The sequence below is a fragment of the Schistocerca nitens genome, chromosome 6, assembly GCF_023898315.1.
Source record: "Schistocerca nitens isolate TAMUIC-IGC-003100 chromosome 6, iqSchNite1.1, whole genome shotgun sequence".
NCBI lineage: Eukaryota > Metazoa > Arthropoda > Insecta > Orthoptera > Acrididae > Schistocerca > Schistocerca nitens.
This window is the reverse complement of record NC_064619.1, coordinates 247,093,545-247,118,412: the sequence shown is the minus strand read 5'-3', so window position 1 is coordinate 247,118,412 and position 24,868 is coordinate 247,093,545. Positions and strand designations below refer to the sequence as shown.

Below are 24,868 nucleotides of genomic sequence, written 5' to 3'. Positions count from 1 at the left end.
CAATGTTTTCATTTCCTGCCTCACCTTTACTTCATTTATACAATAAATTGTTTGAGTTCTTGAACTTTTGGTGCAACCATTGGATGCTTTGAAGTCTGAGAGTCCCAACTTTTGTGCCAAATGTATTGTGTTACCCGAACGACAGTACCATTAGTTGGAACAATCAAAGCACGAGCTTGCCGTACCCACTTCAGTAGCACGTTTTCCATTTGTGGTACTCACTGTCATACACTCATTTTCGTTTTCCATCTTCTCCTTCCAAATGTACTACTTCAGTTACTTTTCGTTTGCTCATTGTGACATTTAATGTTGATGGAGAAATGTTAAGTTTTTGTGAAATATCAACAGTCTTCTTGTGTGGATTGTTGTCCACTTCCTGAATGATGTTCCATGTTTATTCATTTGTTAACTGTCTCACTGTATTTTTGATCATGACGTGCTGGTGCTCTGTTTCACACACACACACACACACACACACACACACACACACAGACTGAGAGTTAGTCAAATGCTAAACCTGAACAGAGAACACCAGTGATGGAGTTACATGCTAATAAACATTCAGTTTATTGTTCAGCCTCTACTGAAGTCTGAAATTGTGGGAGCTACTGCCAACTTATATGAACTAGTTCTGCACATCATTTTAATTGGAAGAAGAACAGTCTTTCCTACTCATCCCAACTGGTAAGTGTTTCCTGATCTGGGATTCTGGGCGTCTTATCTGAACATTGCCCCCTTTTCCTGAACATCACTAGTCATTTTCCTTCACCCCTCTTCCTTCTCCTTCAGTCTTTCTGCCAGAAGAAGGAGCCAGTGGTTCTGAAAGCTTGCAAACCTTAATACCTTTTATATGTGTGTTCTCTTGCTGCTGTTTGGCTGAGTAGATTATTTATCTAGCCATTTACATAATAGCAAACAAGCTGTATAATATGTAAAGTAGCCAGCACTGAACAGGTCTGCCTCTTCTCATGTTTCTTCAACATGCGGCTGCAGTTGTCCTACTCCCATTACACTCATAACTCTCTGTGACAAAAAGTTGCAGCTGTCACACTTATACTGTCAAAATTGAATGGAGGGAGAACATATAAACAAGTTGTTTTAACATGCATTAATACTTTTTAGAACGGCTACTTAGAAGGATATTGGGCTCAGGAAAACAGATATTTATGCCATTTTTAAAGTGTTACTAACACATATAAAATTTATGTATCTTCAAGAGAAGGGTCAAGCTTCAAGATTTATTTTTCATACTTACTTTAGTTCTTTGATAGGTTACAAATTTTAAAATAATGATGACAGAAAGAATAATTATCCTCCCAAGTAAAAAGTTCAAATTGAGTTATTGAGCAGTTATTGTTTTTTTGTTTTTTTTTTTTAAAAAAAAAGTTGTTCTGTCAAAAGTTAAGTAATTGCAATGGGAGAAAGAGACCTTGAGATGAATTGATGCTTTCCTAAATCCTAAATTTTCTCTTTCATGTATCTAGTTTTTCACTTATATAACTTTGCAGAATCTGATTTATTATTCTTTGTTTCTCATTTTATTCTTTTTTACAGAGCACCACTCTTCGTTACTTTTCTCTGTTCTAAATGAATCTTTTTCTGCCTGTTTCATCTCTGTCATTCACTCAAATACCAAACTCTGCACAATATTTTTGTTATCAAAGTTAACAAACAAAATTAACTCTTTATTTATCAATTAATTTATTTTGTTAGTTTTAGCCAGACCTTACGTGTTAAATATGGTGGCTTTTCAAGCAATTTTGTATTGCTTTAACGGGTTGCTCACGTAAATATGATATAGCCTTTTATCTGCCCAAAATTAGTAACGATAGTTGATGTTTGCATTTCATTGCAGTTAGAGGTACCAGGAACGATTGCAAAAATTCACCTAAAGAATTTCATGTGTCACGCCAATTTAGAAGTGGATTTGAACCCAAGAATAAATTTCGTTGTTGGAAGAAATGGGAGTGGAAAAAGTGCAATCTTGACTGGCGTCATCCTTGCTCTTGGTGGCAATGCCAGTGCTACAAACAGAGCTTCATCAGTCAAAGGTAAAGTCCTGTTCTGGCACATGTTGGTGCTTCATGAACTGTTGTAAGTGTGATTTTTGTAGAATAATTTGCATTTAGTGGCATTGTAGAATTTAATAGTAAAATTGTAATGTAGCTTTGCACTTCTAAACCATGTGAAGGGAACAAAATGAGGTGATAAAACTTTTGCCTCTCTGAAGAGCTTGCTTAATAGCTACAGAATGGCGAATACAACATCTGATTTGAATACCTAGTCACACGCTGATGCTGTAGGACATTACAACTTTCAGGATATGGACACCATAACCTAATGTTTAGTACTTGTCACATTTGAATCAATGATTTGCATTAATCATAAAACACTATGTAACCAAATGGAAATAACAAAATCAAACAATGGAAAATCCAGGATGGAATGTAACAATATTAGAAAAAGGATAGTTGCTACTCACCATATAGTGTAGATGCTGAGTTGCAGACAGGCAAAACAAAAAGACTGTCACAAAATAAGCTTTCAGCCAACAAGGACTTTGTCAAAAATAGATGATCACACACACACACACACACACACACACACACACACACACACACACACACACATGACCACAGCTTCAGCTGCCACAGACTGTGGTCATGTGTGTGGGAGTTGCATTTGTGTGTGTGTGTGTGTGTGTGTGTGTGTGTGTGTGTGTGTGTGTGTGTGCGTGCGTGCGTGCGTGTGTGTGCGCATGCATTTGCGTGTGTGTGCGCATGCACGTGTGTGCGTGCGCATATGTGTCTGCGTGTGCATGTGTCTGTCCTCTATTTTTAACAAAGGCCTTGTTGGCCGAAAGATTATTTTGTCACAGTCTTTTTGATGTGCCCATATGCAAGTCAGCATCTCCACTAATGGAAATAACATTTGTTGTTGAGATTTCTGTCTTAATGAATGAAAACTTTTCTTGTGGGCCATACATTAATGAAAATCCTCTAGATGTTTAGAATCCCGTTGAAGTTTCATCTTAAGTAGTTGAAGGTAGGGTAGAGGATTAGAAAGAAATTGGTGTGATACTAGTACCATAAGTGAGGAAAAGCTGATCAGAGCGGCATCAGTATTGTGTGAAGTATCTGGAAACAGCAAAGCAGTAGTGCTGGATGTTAGCACCAAGTTCTAATGTAATAGGACAGCTGTGGAGAGTCCAGATGTGAGTACAAATAATAGTGTGAGAGAGTACAGCCATTTACCATACAGATGAAGCATTGTGCAGCATGCGCGCGTGCGCACGCGTACACACACACACACACACACACACACACACACACACACACGAAGAAGAATGCTATACCTCAGTTTTTGAACTTGCGTCTCTTGTTGGAGAATACACACCTACAGCTCACTGTCATCTATTTTTCCTTATTTTTTAGCATATCTCAAATATCAGGGGCACTCTGTTCCCTGGTAGAGCACACGCAAGATAACTTGGCCCCTGTGCAGACTCTCAGCTCTGAGCTAGTCCACCCCTTTCATTCCGAAGAGGCAGCTGCCTCCACTAATGATCGTTGCACACCATCTGTTATGAACGAAACATTCGCAGCCCACTTGGGCACAGCCAGTGGCCAATTTACTACACTGTGGAAACAGAGACGTGTGCCAGCTGCTGTTGCTATGCAATCTTTCTCAAATGAGTTTAAAGAAACTATTTGCTAAAGAAATTTATTCTCTTGCATCTCGTAGCTTCGTTCATCAGCTACATGATGAAGTGTTTATCATTTTGTTAATTATCATTGTTATTGAGTTCGAGTTGGGTGTGTTCACTTCACATGATTGAACCACTTCAATCTGAAAGCACTCATCCTCTCCTGTGTAGTCAATGTCACCTGCAGGTCTCTCCTTCCATAATCATTCCTGACTTTTTCTCTCCTGTTTTTTTATAGAGCTCACCTAAGGAACTTCATTTCCCATGCTTGTATTTGACTCTCTTATTTATGACACAGGACGGTAGACTACACACCATGATTGGCAGGAGATAAGTTTTATACATGGTCTGTTTGGCTCCTAGAGGGCCTTCCTTATCCCAGATTAGATTTCGTACTTGGTGAAAGAAGCTAGATCCTTTTGTTATTCTGTTTAAGATTTCTAGTTTGGAACTTCCATTGCGTGATATGATGCTACCCAGATAATTGAAGCTTTTCACGCATTCAACCTTCTCCCCCTCCACTATGATGTTAACAAGGTGTGGGTGTCCCGCTTATCTTCATTGCCACTGTCTTGTTCCTACTCACAGTTAACTTGAATTTTTTAAATTTTATGTTCCAGTAATCTAGTCTCCTCTGAACCTCCATTTCCATCTCTCCCCAAATGGCGATGTCATCAGCAAAATCAAAAGCATTGAGATCTTCATTTTCTTCTTCCTTGATTTCTTTCATGATTGTGTCCATAAGTGTAATGTGCCATGCTGAACACCTCTCTTCGTCTTAAACCATTTTGATCTTCCACCTCCTACTTGTACACTGCTCTCACAACCGTTGTACAGCATCTGGACTTTTTAAATTAATAAACCAGGAACATTATGTTTTCTCAAGCATTCCCACATTATATCCTTTGGTACCCTGTCATATGCTTTTTCCAAATCCACAAATGCTACTATCAAGTCCTTTCCTTTTTCCCAATACTTCTCCTTTAACTGACAGAGGGAGAAAATGAGATCTATTGTTCCCATATTACACCTAAACGCATACTGTTGTTCCTCTAATTGGTGTTCTAGAAGTTTCAACAACCTTTTTTCTATGACCTTTTCCATTATCTTAAGGCAGTGTGATATCAGTGTGATTCCTCAGTAGTTGGTACTTTTCTTTCTACTACCTTTCTTGAACAATGGTATTATAATTCTTTTTTTCCATCATCTGGAACTTTGTTTCCTTTCCATATCACCCCCAGCACCTGGTGTAACCATTGTATTCCATGGATTCCTGAAGTTTTAATCATATCTGCTGTCAGCTCATGTACTCCAGCCGCCTTCCCACTTTTCATCTGTTTCAGGGAATTCTCTGTTTCTAACCAAGAGATTGGATCCTGCTCCTCCTCTAATTCAATGACTTCGGTGTCACTTTCTTGTGCACTTTCTCCATTCAGTAAGATTTCAAAATAATTATTCATCTCTTCTCTGATACCTTCCACGCCCCTCATAATATCCTCATCCTCTGTTTCAATCACTTTAATGTCTTCTCTATCAGACCTTATACTTTTCAATAACCCATAACCCATATAGCAGTTTTTGGTTTCTTTCGCTATCCTGCTCTAGTTTCTGGGTGAATATTTCCCAACTATTCTCCTTGTCTTCTTTCACGATTATCTTTGCTCGGCGTTTTTTTTTTTTTGTTCATCTCTTGGCACCAGCCCCTGGTTCCGATTTCTTTTTTCAAGCTCCATGTTTTTTATTTGCCATGTTACATTTTTTAGTTGTGTCTTTTACGCTATCGTTCCACCAACTGGTTTCTTTGTCTTTCACTTTACCCTTTGTTTTGCCGCATATCTGCACAGCACTTTTAACTATTTATGTTTTAAATAGGTTCCACTCTTCCTCTACACTACCCCTTTCAGTTTTTAGTAATTTTTTTGCTACTAGATTTTGAAAACTTTTCTTATTTTCTTCTTCTTTCAACTTCCACTCCTTAATTTTTGGCATTCTGTGTACAGCATTCAAGCTTTTCATCTTATAATTTAGATCATCTACTAGTAACCTGTGGTCACTATCCACGTACTCACTTGGTATGAATTTAGTGTCCCTTACTTTTCCTCCAATTAATTTGTCTGTTAATGTATAGTCTACAACTGTCTTAGATTTTCCATCCCAGCCATATCTAGTAATCTTATGACTATCTTGTTTCTTGAAGAATGTATTCTTCACTAAAAGATGATTCCTTATGCACAGATTTAGAATTTCTTCACCCTCAACATTTCGTCTTCCATATCCAAAAGGGCCCTCACCCTCAACATTTCATCTTCCATATCCAAAAGGGCCCATCACCTCCTCATATCCATTTCTATCCATGCTGATCTGAGCATACAGATCCCCAATCATCATAATGTTATCTTCTCTTACTTGGTCTTCCAGTTCTTCAAGGAATTTTGTTTTTTCTTCCTCACTGCATCTTTGTTGAGGTGCATACACTTGGAGTATAGTAAAACTATTCTTTCCCAAGTTCACTCACTCTTGCTCCAATTATCCTTTCACTTACAAAGCTCACATCTGTAACGGGTCAATGTCTTTGTGAAACACAAACCCCACTCCATTTTTTGCCCCTTTATTGTGACCCTGCCAGTATAATTTGTACCCACCTCTCAGCAATTTAGAGTTTTTTCCTACCACTTGGTCTCACTAAAAAATCCAAGGATATGAATCTTTTTCCTCTCCATCATGTCTACAAACTCTTCAGTCTTTCGTGTCAAGGCTATTACATTTAATGTTCCCTCTCTCAACTTGTTTTCACTTTTTGTTAGGTTCTAGTTTTCTGTTCTTGTTTAGTGTATCTTCTTGCGTTCCTTGGTTTTTCTTCAGGCTGAGAAGAGCCGTCATTCATTCCAGGGGTACAAGAAGTGCTGTCTACATTAGGTATTCTTGATCTGAGGCATGTTCTTTTATTGAAAGCAATAACATTTTTTTCTCATCTGCTGGCCTGCTAAGCCTAACACATCTGAGGATTTTCTTTCAGGGTTTACTCCCTCAGCCTTTGAAGATCCCTCTGCACCACAAGGCAGTGGTTCCACTCCTCATTTGCCCTTAGGAGGGAAAGGGTGCCTCCTCTGCCAGCTGCACCATACCAAAGCTTCTATCGTAGCTGCCGTTAAGGACTTTGCCTTATCCATGACAAGGGTTGATAATTGAAAAGAAAAAGGAGAGGTTTAGTATAGGACAGGATAGAAGACAGGTTAATGATAGGTCGTTGTGGGACCTTTGGCCTGTCTGGCTTGGGTGACCCTGTTGGTAGCTAAGATATTGCCGACGTAGCCCTCCGGGTCCTGAGCGCGCAAACCTCCTCACTTGCACGGATAGTGCTATGTTAAGGTGGTGTCCCCTGAGGAGGTACTGATGTTGATCTGTTGTAGAATTATGGTATGTTTTACACTCATGTATTAATGATGTTTTTAGAGATCAAAAATAGTCTCTCTAAAAATCAGTGTGGATTCCCCAGAGATCTTGCGAAACAATGCTCATTCTGTTCGTTCTTGAGATCCAGAGTGCCATAGACATTGACGTCCAGGTTGATGGCATTTTCCTTGACTTGGGAGGGTATTTGATACATTTCCGCATTATCATTTATCAGCTTACAGATAATCGTATCAGATTTGTGACAAGAGTTCAGGATTCCTTACAGGTAGAACTCAATATGTTACTCTCAACAGAACAAAATCGAAGGTAATTTGTGGAGTATTGCAGTGAAATATGATGGACTGTTACTCTTTACAGTATATGTAAATGACCTGGTTGATAATGTTGGAAGCTTCTTGAGGCTCCTTGTGGATGACATTATTGTCTGTAAGAAGATAGAAATACCAGGAGATGGGAGTGAACTGCAGGAAGACCAGCAGAGGATTGATAATTGTTGCAGAGACTGGCAATTGACCCTGAATGTAATAGGTGAAGAAATCCACTATTGTGTGAGTACACTATTGGTGAAAGACAACTGAAAAGTGTATCTAACATAAAATACCAAGGATTAGCCATCCAGAATGACTTAAACAGGAATGCCCACATAAAACTAACAGTGGGTAAAGCAGCCACCAGACTGATATTCGTAGGAAGAATGTTACAGAAATGTAACTCAACTGTAAAAGAAGTGGCTTAGATGAGATCCAGTAAAGAACAGCAAGTTTCATCACAGGATTGTTTAATCAGTGCGAGAGCATTTCAGAGACACATAACAAACTCAGGTGGCAGACACTAGAAGAGGTGGTGTGCGTCATGGAGAGGCTTGCTATTGAAATTGGGAGAGAGTATGTTCTGTGAAGTGTCGGACAACATATTTCTTGCTCTCACATATGTATTGTGAAATGACCACAGTTAGAAAATCCAAGAAATTAAAGGTAATAGAGAGGTTTGCTGACAATCAGGAAAGGGCGCAGTACATAGTGGTAGCAGAAGCACCCTCTGCATTATGGTGTGTTTGTGAGGTATAGCTATAAATGTACATTATGGTTTGTGGTAATTAATGTATGAAGATAAACATTATTATCCAATGGTGTCCCCAGCCCGTGGTCTAGTGGCTAGCATTGCTACCTCTGGATCACAGAGTCCAGGGTTCGATTCCTTGCCTGGTTGGGGATTTTCTCTGCCCAGGGAGTGGGTGTTTGTGTTGTCCCCATCATTTCATCATCATCATCATCCTCATCATTTGTGACAGTGGCTAGATTGGACTGCGAAAAAAAATATATATAAAATAAAATTGGACTGTGAAAAAAATTCGGACTTCGTACGGCACTGATGACTGCGCAGTTGAGTGCCCCACAAACCAAATGTCATCATCATTATTATCCAGTGGCAAATTTGACTGTCTTTCTGAAGGCAGCAGAGGGATAAAATGTAATCAGGCTGGATTTCTACAGTGATGTCAAAGCAAAACAAAAATATACTTTACCAGATAAAGTGGTATAGACTGTTTAAGATTCACCAAACATCTGCATACATGGAAATACATATAAAGCATTTTAACTGAGCAGGTTAAGCAGCTTTGTACAAAGTAATTGCCTTTCTGCCAATTTATTATTATTGTTTGTAGTTTTTTGAGTGCAGATGGAGTATAGCAAAATCTTTATAATTGATTACCCATGCTATTGTATTTAATACAGTCTGCAACTGCTGTTTCTTAATTTCAAACTTAGCTCCTTCCACATCCTGCAGTTTCATCTTGAAGGAACACTATCAATGTATCAGTGAATAAATAAGTTGAACGCATTGTGTTAAGCTTCTCTTCCAGGTCAAGTTCTTAGCTTTCAAAAGAAACTTAGCGAGTCTGTAAAAGAAGGAGTGTTTTGTATTCAGAACAATAATGAGGTAAATGAAGTCTGCAGCATGTCCCTCTTGTTATTCAATCTGTACCTGGAGCAAACACCAAAGGAAACAAAATAGAAAGGGAGGTTTGTCAATGACACTGTAATCCTATCAGAAATGGCAAAGGATGGTTGAGTAAAATGGTTATAGAAAGACACTCTTGAGAGGAAATTAGAACAGAACAGGACCGTGTAACATGTAACAGTTTTTCGATCAGTACAATTAATGTGTTTCATCAGAACGTTAGGAGGTTGAAAAAGAGTTTGATGAGCTTCTGTGCCCTAGACGATGTGGAAAATACTGAAGTGTTAAATGTACTCTGTCTCTCTGAACACCTATGATCACAGGGATAGAAATGTTAAACATAAGAGATTATAGACTAGCATCATTTTCGTATAGAGCAAACATGGAAAAAGGAAGAGTTACGACATTAGAAAGGTGGACACAAAGTCAAAAATATTTGTAGAAACAAGTTTTTGTGTAGGGCTGAACCTAGAATCATGTGCTTGTGAGTTGTTACTGCAGAATATTTGTTTTGTAATTTTAACATTCTACAGATCCCTTCCAGGAAACTTTCAGCTATTTATGAGGAAGCTAAATGTATTCTTGAGCTACCTATCAGACAAGGAGAAACATTTTGTAGTTTGTGCAGATTTCAGTGTGAATTTATTAAAAGATTCTGACAGGAAAAATGAACTTGAATCATTATTTGCCTGTTTCAGTCTGATTTCAGTGACAAATTTCCACCTCACATGCAACAGTATAGCTGGAACCTGACTGATAATGTTTTTATGGGCAGTGCTATGGTTGGAACAGTTAATGTGTATGAGAGTGTCAATGGACCATCTTAGCAACTTACAGCTCTGAGGCATGTTCATACAAAGCAGTGAGAACAGGGTACACTGTTAAGTTAAGAGGTAGTATGGAATGAGATACATATAGAAAGAGATATTATGTGAAATTCAGTATGGTAAATAGTAAATTTGTGTCATTTTTTTTAAATTAGTTAAGGAAGTGAGTAAGCCATATATAACTGAAGGGATTAAAATTTCATGTAGGAGGAAAAGAAGAATTTATGTAGTGGCCATTATAAGCCAAGCACTGTTGTTACTTGCATTCTACAAAAAAATACTGTTATATTTTAAAGAAAATCATTAAAATGTCCAGAAATATGCACATCCTGACAGACGTTAACAATACAGTAGCAACACAAGTAGCAGCAAGTGGCTTATTTAGCATTCATATAAGTGTAGTAGTCAAGTTGAAAATTTGTTTGATAGTTCTTAGCGCACTTGTTTAGTTAAATCCATCAAATCATTGTGTAGATTCGTATTTAGCATGGACAGATTTGCATTTTAATATCTGTGATGTGTAAAGTCACATAGTCGTCTGTCATTTGTTTATTTCTTTCAAATATCTTTGTACATTACTGACAGTACAGTTAGCCTTCTGCCACTGAGCAGTGTGTCAGCAGTGCGCAAGTAGCAGCATTACTGCATTTACTAGGCAGTCTCATATTTTAATAACCGTTTAAATTTTGTGTCGAATTGTTTGTGCTCTCTGTAGATTAGTTCAGACTTTCTTTGCACAACGGTATTTAACATGGATAGGGACTACGACTGCTGTGTTCGGATGGGAGCTGATTTGGCATCCCTTCGCTCCCAGCTTCAGGCAGTATTGGCTTCGGTCACACAGCTTGAGGCTGTTGCCAATGGGAATCACTGTGGGTGTCTGGACGGGGGTTTGTCGGGGATGGCCAGCTCATCCCACGCATCCTCCGATCGGACTACAGCTGTGGCTGCCCAGGATACGACCCATATTGAGGCTGACCCCTCACCTGTGGTAGAGTGGGAGGTCGTCTCGAGGTGTGGCAGGGGGCGAAAGACATTCCGGAGGGCTGAACGGAAGGCCTCTCCAGTTTGTCTGATGAACCGGCCGATACTGATCTTCGGCCGGACATGGCTGCTTGTTCTGTTCCAGAGGTTACCCCTCAGTCTGCAAGATCCGGGCAGTCACAGAGGGTGGGCTTACTGGTAGTTGGGAGCTTCAACGTCAGGTGCGTAAAGGGGCCCCTTAGGGATATGGATGCAAGGGAGGGGAAGAAAACCAATGTGCACTCTGTGTGCATATCGGGGGGAGTCATTCCAGCTGTGGAAAGAGTCCTTCTGGATGCCATGAAGGGTACAGGGTGCACCCATCTGCGGACCTTTGGTACAGAGCCGAGTGGAGGATCTGAATCAGAGGCTGAGACGGTTCTGCGACCGTGTGGGCTGCAGATTCCTCGACTTGCGCCATAGCGTGGTGGGGTTTCGGGTTCCGCTGGATAGGTCAGGAGTCCACTACACACAGCAGGCAGCTACACGGGTACCAGGGATTGTGTAGTGTGGACTGGGCGGTTTTTTAGGTTAGATGGCCTTGGGCAAGTACAGAGAGGGCAACAGCCTCAAAGGGTGCGGGGCAAAGTCCGGACATGTGGGGACCAAGCAGCACTCGGTATTGTAATTGTAAACTGTCGAAGCTGCGTTGGTAAAGTACCGGAACTTCAAGCACTGATAGAAAGCACCGAAGCTGAAATCGTTATAGGTACAGAAAGCTGGCTGAAGCCAGAGTTAAATTCTTCCGAAATTTTTACAAAGGCACAGACGGTGTTTAGAAAGGATAGATTGCATGCAACCGGTGGTGGCGTGTTTGTCGCTGTTAGTAGTAGTTTATCCTGTAGTGAAATAGAAGTGGATAGTTCCTGTGAATTATTATGGGTGGAGGTTATACTCGACAACCGATCTAGGTTAATAATTGGCTCCTTTTTTACCGACCTCCCGACTCAGCAGCATTAGTGGCAGAACAACTGAGAGAAAATCTGGAATACATTTCACATAAGTTTCCTCAGCATGTTATAGTCTTAGGTGGAGATTTCAATTTACCAGATATAGACTGGGACATTCAGAAGTTTAGGACAGGTGGTAGAGACAGAGCATCGAGTGACATTATACTGAGTGCACTATCCGAAAATTACCTCGAGCAATTAAACAGAGAACCGACTCGTGCAGATAACATCTTGGACCTACTGATAACAAACAGACCCGAACTTTTCGACTCTGTAAGCGCAGAACAGGGAATCAGTGATCATAAGGCCGTTGCAGCATTCCTGAATATGGAAGTAAATAAGAATATAAAAAAAGGGAGGAAGGTTCATCCGTTTAGCAAGAGTAATAGGAGGCAGATTTCAGACTGCCTAACAGATCAAAACGAAAATTTCTGTTCCGACACTGACAATGTTGAGTGTTTATGGAAAAAGTTCAAGGCAATCGTAAAATGCGTTTTAGACAGGTACGTGCCGAGTAAAACTGTGAGGGATGGGAAAAACCCACCATGGTTCAACAATAAACTTAGGAAACTACTGTGAAAGCAAAGAGAGTTTCACTGCAAATTTAAACACAGCCAAAACCTCTCAGACAAACGGAAGCTAAACAATGTCAAAGTTAGCGTAAGGAGGGCTATGCGTGAAGCGTTCAGTGAATTTGAAAGTAAAATTCTATGTACCGACTTGACAGAAAATCCTAGGAAGTTCTGGTCTTACGTTAAATCAGTAAGTGGATCGAAACAGCATATCCAGACACTCTGGGATGATAATGGCATTGAAACAGAGGATGACACGTGTAAAGCTGAAATACTAAACACCTTTTTCCATAGCTGTTTCACAGAGGAAGACTGCACTGCAGTTCCTTCCCTAAATCCTTGCATGAATGAAAAAATGGCTGACATTGACATAAGTGTCCAAGGAATAGAAAAGCAACTGAAACCACTCAACAGAGGAAAGTCCGCTGGACCTGACGGGATACCAATTCGATTCAACACAGAGTACAAGAAAGAACTTGCCCCCCTTCTAACAGCCATTGTACCACTAGTCTCTAGAGGAATGGAAGGTTCCAAATGATTGGAAAAGAGCACAGGTAGTTCCAGTTTTCAAGAAGTGTCCTCAAGCAGATGCGCAAAACTATAGGCCTATATCTCTGACATCGATCTGTTGTAGAATTTTAGAACATGTTTTTTGCTCCCGTATCATATCATTTCTGGAAACCCAGAATGTACTCTGTAGGAATCAACATGGATTCCAGAAACAGCGATCGTGTGAGACCCAACTCGCTTTATTTGTTCATGAGACCCAGAAAATATTAGATACAGGCTCCCAGGTAGATGCCATTTTCCTTGACTCCTGGAAGGCATTCAATACAGTTCCGCACTGTCGTCTGATAAACAAAGTAAGAGCCTACGGAATATCAGACCAGCTGTGTGGCTGGATTGAAGAGTTTTTAACAAACAGAACACAGCATGTTGTTCTCAATGGAGAGACGTCTACAGACGTTAGAATAACCTCTGGCATGCCACAGGGACCATCGCTTTTCACAATATATATAAATAACCTAGTAGATAGTGTCGGAAGTTCCATGCGGCTTTTCGCGGATGATGCTGTAGTATACAGAGAAGTTACAACATTAGAAAATTGCAGCGAAATGCAGGAAGATCTGCAGCGGATAGGCACTTGGTGCAGGGAGTGGCAACTGTCCCTTAACATAGACAAATGTATTGCGAATACATAGAAAGAAGGATCCTTTATTGTATGATTATATGATAGCAGAACAAACACTGGTAGCAGTTACTTCTGTAAAATATTGGGAATATGCGTACGGAATGATATGAAGTGGAATGATCATATAAAATTAATTGTTGGTAAGGCGGGTGCCAGGTTGAGATTCATTGGGAGCATCTTTAGAAAATGTAGTCCATCAACAAAGGAGGTGGCTTACAAAGCACTCGTTCGACCTATACTTGAGTATTGCTCATCAGTGTGGGATCCGTACCAAGTCGGGTTGACAGAGGAGATAGAGAAGATCCAAAGAAGAGCGACACATTTCATCACTGGGTTATTTGGTAAGTGTGATAGTGTTACGGAGATGTTTAGCAAACTCAAGTGGCAGACTCTGCAAGAGAGGCGCTCTGCATCGCGGTGTAGCTTGCCGTCCAGGTTTCGAGAGGGTGCGTTTCTGGATGAAATATCGAATATATTGCTTCCCCCTACTTATACGTCCTGAGGAGATCACGAATGTAAAGTTAGAGAGATTCGAGCACGCACGGAGGCTTTCCAACAGCCGTTCTTCCCGCAAACCATACGCGACTGGAACAGGAAAGGGAGGTAAAGACAGTGGCACATAAAGTGCCCTCCGCCACACACTGTTGGGTGGCTTGCGGAGTATAAATGTAGATGTAGAATAAGATTAGAACAATAGAGGGTATAGTAAAACAGGAGACTGAGCATCCAGTCAATGCGCAAGATACCATATCAGTTAAACTAAGTGTCAATGTTAACAATTACACTAAATGACAGTGCTCTGACTGATGATTCTTAGGTTGTAAGCATTTTTAACAATCACTTTATAAGTGTAGCAGCAAAAATAGTATTAAATGGTTCAGGTGAAGGAGCAAATGAGTGTGTTACAAATTTCATTCCAAAAAACTAAGCAAATAGAAGTAGCGACCGACAGCTTTCACTGAAATTAATGGAATTATAAAAATTATGAAAAACTAAAGCTCATGTGATATCGAAGGAATTTAGAACAGAATTCTGAAAAGGTGATGTAATATCCTTAGTGATATATGAATGGTATCTGTGATCCAGGGAATTTTTCCTGACAGATTAAAATATGCAGTTGTTAAACTTCTTTGCTCTTAATGATAAATATGACAAGAAAGTTTTAAATAATTATTGTCCGGTTTCTTTACTAATGCTTTTTTCCAAATTTTTGAAAAAGTTATGTACTCCAAAGTACTCTCACATTCAAGTAGAAACAACTTAGTACCTCACATTTTGGATCCAGAATTGATTAACTTCTCATGGGTGGGGTTCACATTCATGTAGAATTATTTAAAAGACATTATATTCACCATTGACTAGAGATTTTTCATTTTCACAATTCCAATTTCTTTGAAAACCTATCAGACTTATGGAACAAAATACCAAAACACAATATCAGGATAGTAACAGTGGATGTTAGTGGAAAAGTAATGGGGGATTTTAATGCAAATTTTGGAAAACAGAATGTTGTCAAACGTTCTGTTCGAATGATAATTTACATCAGAAAAGTAATGACATGTTACATAAAGAAACATGGAATTCAAATGATAAGGAAACAGTAAATCAAGTTGGTCATGTTCTCATAGATAACAGACATAGAAAGGCAATAATAGATGTACAATCATTCTGAGGAGTGGAAATGGGGTCAGAAAACAGTCTAGTTAAACAAGTACAATGAGAATCCTGTGAACAGGAACACGTTATGCAGGTCTTGGAGTCACTCGTGTCCATCTAGAAAAGTTTTTACGGAGTTTAACGAATGCGATGTTGGTCTGATGTATTTGACGATGTCCTTTGGCTACACTCTCTAAAGGATCGTTGTAAGAAATACCAAAGTAAGATCAACCTGAAGATGCCTAAATAAGGTGAAATGTGTAGTTGAAAAATAAAAATAAAATAAAATTGCAATCAAGACCGTTTTTAACCAATACTGTTAAGCACTGGTTTGCTGTATGCCACATATGGATTGGAAGAATTTCTATAGAATCAGGTTAGTAGGTAGTACCTAAAATGAAAATTAGACATGGAAATGTGGCCAAATTTGATCTGGAAAATGTAATAGGAACAGAAGAGATACTAAAATACAAAGTTTGAAATTTCAAATTGATTTGAGGTTCTGAGTAGGGTGGGAGAAAGTCATGAAATGAACAGCAATGTGCACTGGAATAGAATGAAAGAAGTTATCCTCACAGCTGCAAGTAATAACGTTCAGGCAGTAAAACAAGGCAGGGAGAAATGGTTTGATGAGGAATGTGAGGAAGGTGAAGAAAAGGCTATGAAATTATGCTAGAAATGGCTGCAAGTTCATAAAAATCCTGAAATAGAACTTAATGATTGGCAGGCATAAAAGCAGGCTAGTAAAATAAATAGTAGGAAAAATAAACCATACCTAAAACAACAGATGGAATCTAAACCGTACCTAAAACAACAGATGGAATCTATTAATGAATAACATCAATGTAACAACATTCAGAAAATGTGCGGCAGGGTCAATGAAATTAAAAGAGGTTTCAGTTACAAGTCTAAGGTGATGAAGGATAAGGATGGCAGTATGGTTATTGAACGAAGCGAAGTCTTATCAACAAACAAGAAATATTTTGACAGTCTACTGCAATATTCGGAATCAGAATCACCAATTACAAATTCCAGCAGCAGCCCTAAAATGACCATAATCCAGAACTGACATACGAAGGTGTGCTAAGAAGTTTCAAACACCTAAAAATTGGCAAGGCAATTGGGAGTGATGGTATTCCAGCTGAGATACCAAAACATGGAGAAGAAGCACTGCACAGATGTTTGCTTCACCTCTTGTAGGGTAATCTGGAAAACAGTCCACGCCAACAGAATGGAAAGATAATTCACAGTTATTGTTCCATCTCAGTTGTACATTTTTAATTATATTATGTGCTTCAGCTACTTAGGATCATCTTCAGATCACAGCAGTTGTGTAAGAGTATTCTGGCGTGTTGTTCTGAGTAGAGTTGAGGGGTTGCTTATGCTTTCATCTGAAGATGATCCAGAGTGATCGAAGTATGTAATCTAATTAAAAATGTGCAGCTGAGGCAGAGCAATAAATGCAGTTTGTCACAATACGAATATGTTGGCTATAGTGAGGGTGGAAAGAATCATTAATGGTTCTGATATGTAAAAACGGAGACAAGGAAGACTACAGAAACAATAGGGTAATATCATTAGTAAACATTGCCTATAAAAATATATCCTGTTTATTGCTGAACTGCATGAAACCATACGCTGAAAATATAAGCAGTGATTATCAAAATGGCTTTTGCAGAAATAGATCTGCTACTGACAGTATATTTACAATCAAAACAGCATATGAAACATTATTGGGAATGTAAACAAAAATGAATACATTACTTGTTCAGTGACTTAATGAAAGCTTTTGACTCCATCCGCAGGTAAAGCCTGTGGATTCTTGTGATGGACTTGGGATTTCCGATTAAACTTATAAATCCTTGTAAAATATACATTGATGATAATATAAGCAGAGTTTTGCTAACTGGAATAAAATCTGACCATTTAAAAACAAGAACTGACCAAGACAGGGAGATTCTCTGTCCGCTTTTCTCTTCAGTTAGCCTTGGAGAGAGTTGAGAGGAAACTCAAACTAGTACATGTTGGGATCCTCCAAAAAATAAAGGTTTTTACCGTATGCAGGTGGTATAGTGCTTGTTGGAAAATGTGAAATAGATTAGACAGTTATTTGTGGAGCTCGTAGAAGCAGTATCCAAGCTTAGCCTAAAAGTAGATGATCAGAAAACAAAACACGTGATTATTCAAAGATGTTGGAATAGCAAAATGACCAGTTACATCTAATAATTGGCAAACATAAATTTGAACTTGTTTAAGAGTTCATATTTCTGGGTGCAGTGGTAAATGAACAAAATCAGAGACAAGTAGAAATGAAAATGAGATTGCAAAATTCTAATAGAGCCTACTACTCCATTAAAAAAAATTAGGGCCTAAACTACTGACAGGGAAAACTAAATGAATGTTTATAACACAATCGTCAGACCATTCCTAACCTATGAAGCAGAAACATGGTGTTTAACTAAAAGGGAAGAACACTAGTTATAAGTATTTGAAAACAAAGTTTATTATTGTTGTTTTTGGGATGTATGGGTACTCAACTTTGAGGTTAACAGCACCCTTCTGAATTTTAAAAGAAACCAGTGTTGGGTCAAGAGGCTAAAAACATTGTCACATTCACTCACTCACTCCGATCTCATTCATGTAGATCCACACAATCATTCTGTATCATAAGCCAAAACAAAGTTTACAGGCAAATCATTGGTCTGTACTATGATAACGATTAAAAAACTGGAAGAGAAGAGACAACACACAAACCCACATTCTATCACAATAAGCAACAACAGTGAGCATAAAAAATTCCAGAAGACTTCATTGCGTAGGCTATCTGATGAGAATTAAGAGAATCAAGTGATTTCAAGAATTTTCCTAGAGAAGTCATTTCATAGTAAAAGACCAAGAGGGAGAACCAGGAGTGCATGAGTAAATGAATTAAAACAATATTTAATAGATTTGACAGAATTGGTGTGAGTAATTAGCAGGAAGTAGCACAAGATGGAAGCTTTTGGAGGCAGCTTGTGAGATCGGCACAGACGTTTCGAGTCCCTTGGAAGCCAAGAAGAAGAAGAATTGCAACTGCAATTATCAAGTGGTGTACTGCAGACAACTGAGCTTTGGCAAAAGTCAAACATTAAAATCCTCCAACATGTACACATGTCACCCTTGTACCTGAACCTTGTAACTGGAAGGATACAGCAATGTTAAATGAGCACAAGATTCTGTATGCTGTGAAAAATTATGTAAATTGCATAAAATATTACAAATATTGACATACAACAATGGAAAATCCAGGATGGAATGTAACAATAAAATGAAAAGGATAGTTGCTACTCACTATACAGCAGAGATGCTGAGTTGCAGAAAGGCACAATAAAAATACTGTCAGAAAGTTAGCTGTTGAGTCTGGCTTCAGCTGCCAGAGACTGTGGTCATGTGTGTGTGAGTTGCATTTGCGTGAATGTGTGCATGTGTGTGTGTGTGTGTTGTCTACTTTTGACAAAGGCCTCGTTGTCCACCAGCTAACTTTCCAACAGTCTTTTTGTTGTGCTTTTCAGCGACTCAGCATCTCCGTTATGTGGTGAGTAGCAAATATTGACATCCTTAACGTGAATCCCAATGAACTACCACTCCTTCACGTCATCGATATATAAAATCAAAACGACACGTTCAGCTGAGAATCTTAGCTCTGGTGCTTGTGTTTGTCATAGTTCAATAACAAAAAGGGAGAAACAGAAAAAAGACAAGGTGTAGCGGGGAGTGAAGAAAGTTGCTCGCAATATGTGTAGTTTTATTAATGAATGACTTCTCAGCCTGTTCATCATATTGTATTTGCCGTAAAATTTTTGTGGTTTCCTTCCTGCAGTCATCTAAGAAAGTTTGCTTTTATTTTTTACAGACTTTGTTAGAAAAGGAGCAACTACTGCATCGGTTGAAATAACTATTAACAACAAAGGTGTCCGTGCATATAAACCTGAAGAATATGGCAATATGATAATTATATGTAGAACATTAAGTGCAGTATCAGGACAGTCAACCTACAGAATACGGTCAGCAAGAGGTTAGTAGATTAAGATTGTTCTGCATTTTTCAGTGTTTTATATGGTGAAACCTGAACTCATGTTGAGTGAAATGAAATCAGTTACTTGTCAGTGACACAAAGTCATCATTTTGATGGTTTGTTACTTTAATTGCACATGACATTTTCAAAAATTGTGGGGCTTCATAAAGTAATTAATCTTGAGGAAACTGCAGTTTGTATAGGAAACATGGAAAAGAAATGCAAGTAGTGTGTGCATGTTTGAGTTGTTCAGCACTGAAGCTTTCTACTCTTCATCAAGTTGTCAGACTATTTTCTCCATAGATTCTCTATGCAGTCCTTCCATTTTATCTTCTATGAAACTATTGTTGGTCTTTAAGGAACTTCATATTTCTCCATGATTGACTGTCCATATATAATGTTATTTATGATGTTCCTTTCTTCTGTTATTAAAAAAATTATTTGGCTTACAGTTACTTTCACCTTCCATATTCATAACTAGATCTCTATAGCATAATTTTAAGATAATTTATGTACACCGCCTCTGTAAATGGGCCTTGTTTTTAAGATTGTTTGATTGTTTAGGGGAAGTCAAGTCATCAAAAAAGGAGGAATTGGATCGTATTGTCAGTCATCTGAATATTCAGGTTAACAATCCTATATCGGTGTTGAATCAGGATACAGCACGCACATTTCTGAGCAACAGTGATCCTGCAGAGAAATACAAACTTTTCAAAAAGGCAACACAACTACAAGCTATAGAAGACACATATCAGAACACAATAAAAAGCCTTGAAGAAGCCAAACGCATTTATCAGCAGAAAAGGAAGGTTAGTGCTGATGAGTAGTAGGTGGGTGTGTGCACATGGGCACACACGTGTGTGTGCATGTGTTGGTGTTGTATTTAAATATATTTCAATAAACAGATGGTAATAATGAGTGCTTATTTGTTGTGATTTACCTATAATAGTTTCTGTAGAAACAACAAAATATATTTATGAAGTGTGAATTAAGAAAAAAGGTTTAGCACATGTCGAATTGTATTAGAGATGCAATGATGTGGGACTGTGTATGATCTCTGTGTTTTTTAATAACAACAGATACCTTTGTTACAAGGACACACACTTAACCAGATGTACCGTGTGAGTGCACTTGTGGAATGAAAATATGCATTCAAATAAATTTTTCATGAGGAGCTTCAGGATGACCTGATTGTAGTCAAATCATAACATAGTGATGACTTTTTGCTGCATTGCTGATAAAGCTAACACAAGCTTTTGTCAGCAAAATTAAGAATAGATATTCACATAGCCAGTTTGGCCTGCACATAACTGTCATGTAACTGCTTATGAACAGTCCAAGCTTAAATTTATTTTCAATTTTTGCTGTATACAGGGTTTAAAAAATAGTAAATAGGTAATAATTGTTTATTAAAACCCATGATCAGAAACTCTGGTACTGATGATGTTTTTTTACTTGGTAATCTCTGATGATGAGTTTGGTAAAGAATTAGCTATAGTGAAGTCAGTGTGTGTTGATCCGTGACAGTTATATTGGGTGGCTGTGGCTGCTTAATGGGCCTACCTGAACCAATGAAGTAACATGATTTTATAAATGTCTTTATGGCAACGGTTCAATGTTATCACAGCTCTGTAGATGGCTGCTGTTTTCACCTGCAGAGATTAGTGCTTCACAGTTGAAAGCTGGCAACAGCACTGTGAGCTGCCAGGAATTGTCCTTCACCGACTCAACTGTAGGAGCATGCATTGGCAAAAAGTGAAATTAAATTTTGGAACATGTATACACATTGTAGTTATGTCTGATGCAAGCTGTTAAGTATTAGGCTCTCATGTTGCTGTGCCTTTAGACATTACGGTAACAGCTGTAACAAAATAATTATTCTACTTGTGTTTTCTTGAAAACTTCTTTCAAAACCTTTTAATCCTCAAAATCAAATAGTTTTCTGATTAGTGTATTGTTGATTGTTGTAACATCTAGAACAGACTGTTCCAATGCTGTCCCATGGGGCAACCATGCCCGTGTCTGCTCCTCAATGCACTCATTGGCAGGTGCAGGTAGTGTAGGCTACATGTCAGAAGGTTTATTGCATGTGTTCTGCACATGTACACCCCTGTTAGGCCAGTGGAGCATGATTGTGTATGCTGCAGCCTGGCTGGATGACTGCTATAGGTCATCCTTTTGCCACCTGTTCCTGTGACCAAACGGCTGTCTGCGAGTAGCCTTTGAGTTGGAACAGGCTGTTGTAGACCTCTTAAAGTGCTAATTGTTTTGTAAGAATACTCTGTTGTTGGGACACATTGTGGAGCACAACTGCCTCAGTTTACTTTTGGTGTATTTGTTTACAGTCTTTCCTACAAGTTCTAAATTAGCCACATGTAAACTAAAAACTAACTTAAGAGTATCTTTACATCCAGCTTCACCAAAGTTTTGCTAACACAGTGTTCAGTGTAGATGGAGACCAGGAGGATTACTGTTTTGAATGACGTCTTGGAAGTGTATCTCTGGTTTAATGATTCAGAGAATCTGGTGTTATGCAACGCGATCCAAATGACAGACGTTGTAGAAAAGCCATTGAAATTCAGCATGTTGTGTGTAGCAGCATGTTTTTTCACTAGATACTTATCTCTGATCTTGGTCACATTTTGGTGGTGGCCATTCATTGGAGTGGACAGCTGATCGGTAGTTATACTCACACGCAACGCTGGACAGAAATCACAGCAGGGTTGGTTATGACATGACTACCTTCACAGGTAGACCTGGCTCTGATAGGATAGGATAGGAAAGCCTGTGACAGATCTGAAGTAGGATGTGCCAGGTGGGTGAATCGACAGGTCTCGCACCTAGACAAGAGCTTGGGAGTAGGTGTCGCATAAAGCTGGACTAGGGTATTGCATAGATTGGGTGGGATGTGGAATGGGTGGGAAGGATTGCATGTAGGATGTTTTCCATTTCCGTGCCCATGCCAGATAAATGACCACCACCAAAGTGTGGCCAAGAACAGATTTGACCATCCAATAGCAGAATACGCTGCTGAGCATGACATGCTAGCAGAAGATCCCGGGTTCGAGTCCCGGTCGGGGCACACATTTTCAGCTGTCCACATCGAGGTATATCAACAAAACACCTGTCGGCAGCTGAGGGTTTCAGTTAGTCATAATTTATTCCAGGGAAAAGCTGCATGGTCATCAACAGTATCTGTTCTTTCGAGAACAGTTACTGTCTTCATATATATAGTTAAAGGCTACCCAGCCATTGACCTTCGTCTGTGCGAATGCGCACAGGTTGCCCAAACTCTTACGGGAATCGCCAAAGCGTGCACGAGTAATGAGTGGATGGGCAAATGTCTATAAGGTACATTACATATGTAGGATTGTGGACAGTTGGGAATGTGAGTCTCACGGGAAGTGTGCAAGGGATAAGTCTCTGCAGTCGCGCTATTCATCTGTGTCCTCGGTGGCTCAGATAGATAGAGCGTCTGCCATGTAAGCAGGAGATCCCGGGTTCGAGTCCCGGTCGGGGCACACATTTTCAGCTGTCCACATCGAGGTATATCAACAACACCTGTCGGCAGCTGAGGGTTTCAGTTAGTCATCATTTATTCCAGGGAAAAGCTGCACGGTCATCAACAGTATCTGTTCTTTCGAGAACAGTTACTGTCTTCATATATGCTAGATTTTAATGACTGGTTCACAATGTCAGGTTCTCTGATTACACTGATGAGAGCTTGCAACACACCCTTCAGTCTCATAATCCTCGTGGCCTCATTCTCCTCCCGACCATGCTCCTCACCTACAAAGACCCCTTCCACGTGACCCTAACTTCATTTATCCTGCACCGATACCCTCTTGCCACAGTCTCCTTCTTCATCAGTCCTATCCTTTCCTCCCAGTACACTCTTCCAAGGTATCAAGAGTGGGAGTGGCATAGGGATGGATCATGTGTAGGTTTGGTGGATGACAGAACACCACTTTAGGAGGGATGGGAAGGATCATTCATAGGATGACCTTCATTTCTGGACATGGTAATAGGTACTGTAACCTTGGTGAAGGAAATGGTGTAGTTGCTCCTGTCTGAGATGATGTTAGGTGATATGGGGGGATCACCTTTGCCTAGCCCATGCAACCCACACTTCCATGTCATCTTAATGGTGTGCCACACCCGAACAGCTCCATTGCCCGTGAATCACATGCCTAGCCCATGCACTCGCACCTTTCCCTCCTGCATTCCTAGTCAGCACACCTGCTGCCTCCCTCCGAGCCACTGACTGCCCATTTCCAACACCTCTTTCTATTTCCCACCCTTATCTCCATCCATCCATCCCACCTAATATAACCCCACTCCACCTAAGTCCAATTGGTGAACTGCAATCCTGGCATTGTGTGTCAAGTTAGTACAGTGTAGGGGCATTGGGAATATGTGCAGATATGGCATGGGAAATCTGTTCGTGGATTATGTCTGGGGGGAAGTGCCTGTTTGTAAGAGCTCTCATGGGATCTTCAGCATACCGGGCAAGGGGATTCCCATTACTACAGATATGCCATCCAAATGTGACCAGGCTGTGTGGTAATTATTTTTTATTTTGGAAGGGGTGAAAGCTGTCAAAATGCTAGTACTTTTGGCAGTTAGTGGGTTTAATATGACAGAGCCATTAGAAAGGTGGAGGACAACATCCAGGAAGGTGGCATGTTGGGCTAACAACGGCCAGGTGAAGTGGGCAGGAGAAGTGTTGAGGTTGTGGGGGAATGATCATAGAGCGCCTTTGCCTTTTTGTGGACTATCTGGCGGAAACCTTCCTAGCCTATTGCAACAAGCTCTTTGTATGATTCAGTTTCGTTGATGATATATACATGGTCTGGGCTCAGGGCCAGGACACCATATTTTTATAAATCCACCAATTCAACACGCAGTCCTCCTCAGCCCAACATGCCACCTTCCTTTACTTTGTCCTCCACCTCTTTGATGGTTCCATCCACTCCTTTCTACATATTAAACCCACTAACCACCAACAGTACCTGCATTTGGCAGCTGTCACCCCTTCCACACCAAAAAATAACTTCTACACAGTCTTGCCACTCGTGGCTAGCATATCTGCAGTGACAAGAATTGCCTTGTCCAGTATGCTGACAGTCTCCCAAGGGCTTTCACCAATGGACACTATCCTCCCCTCTGCCCCTCTCCAAACTCAGTTCACTTAGTACACAGGTATCCCGTACCATATCCTCAAACACCCCTAATCCTCTAACTACTCCCAAGGATCAGCTTTAAAGTAGTGCTCCCCATGTCAACTAATATCAAATTGGACCAAAGCAACTGAAACATACATTTTGCCATGGTTTGAACTACATCTGTCATCAAGCCCTGAAATGGACATCCTACCCAAGATCCTTCCCACTCATCCTAAAATGTCATTCTGTCACCCATCCAACCTACACAACACCCTGGTTGACCTCTATGCCAGTCCCACTACAAACATTTTGCCCAGGGATCATACCCTGTGGAGGACCCAGTTACA

At 39.8% G+C, this 24,868-nt stretch overlaps 1 protein-coding gene across 3 annotated transcripts in view; it reads left to right on the top strand.

The window, feature by feature from the left end:
- The window catches only part of LOC126262383 (structural maintenance of chromosomes protein 6), a 200,027-nt gene that overhangs the window by 41,137 nt on the left and 134,022 nt on the right, over nt 1–24,868 (top strand). For all 3 annotated transcript variants that reach the window (XM_049958980.1, XM_049958981.1, XM_049958982.1), the window contains 3 exons: nt 1,856–2,051; nt 19,195–19,356; nt 19,921–20,165. In XM_049958980.1, the coding sequence (XP_049814937.1) occupies nt 1,856–2,051; nt 19,195–19,356; nt 19,921–20,165 (603 nt within the window). The remainder of the gene's footprint in view (nt 1–1,855; nt 2,052–19,194; nt 19,357–19,920; nt 20,166–24,868) is intronic.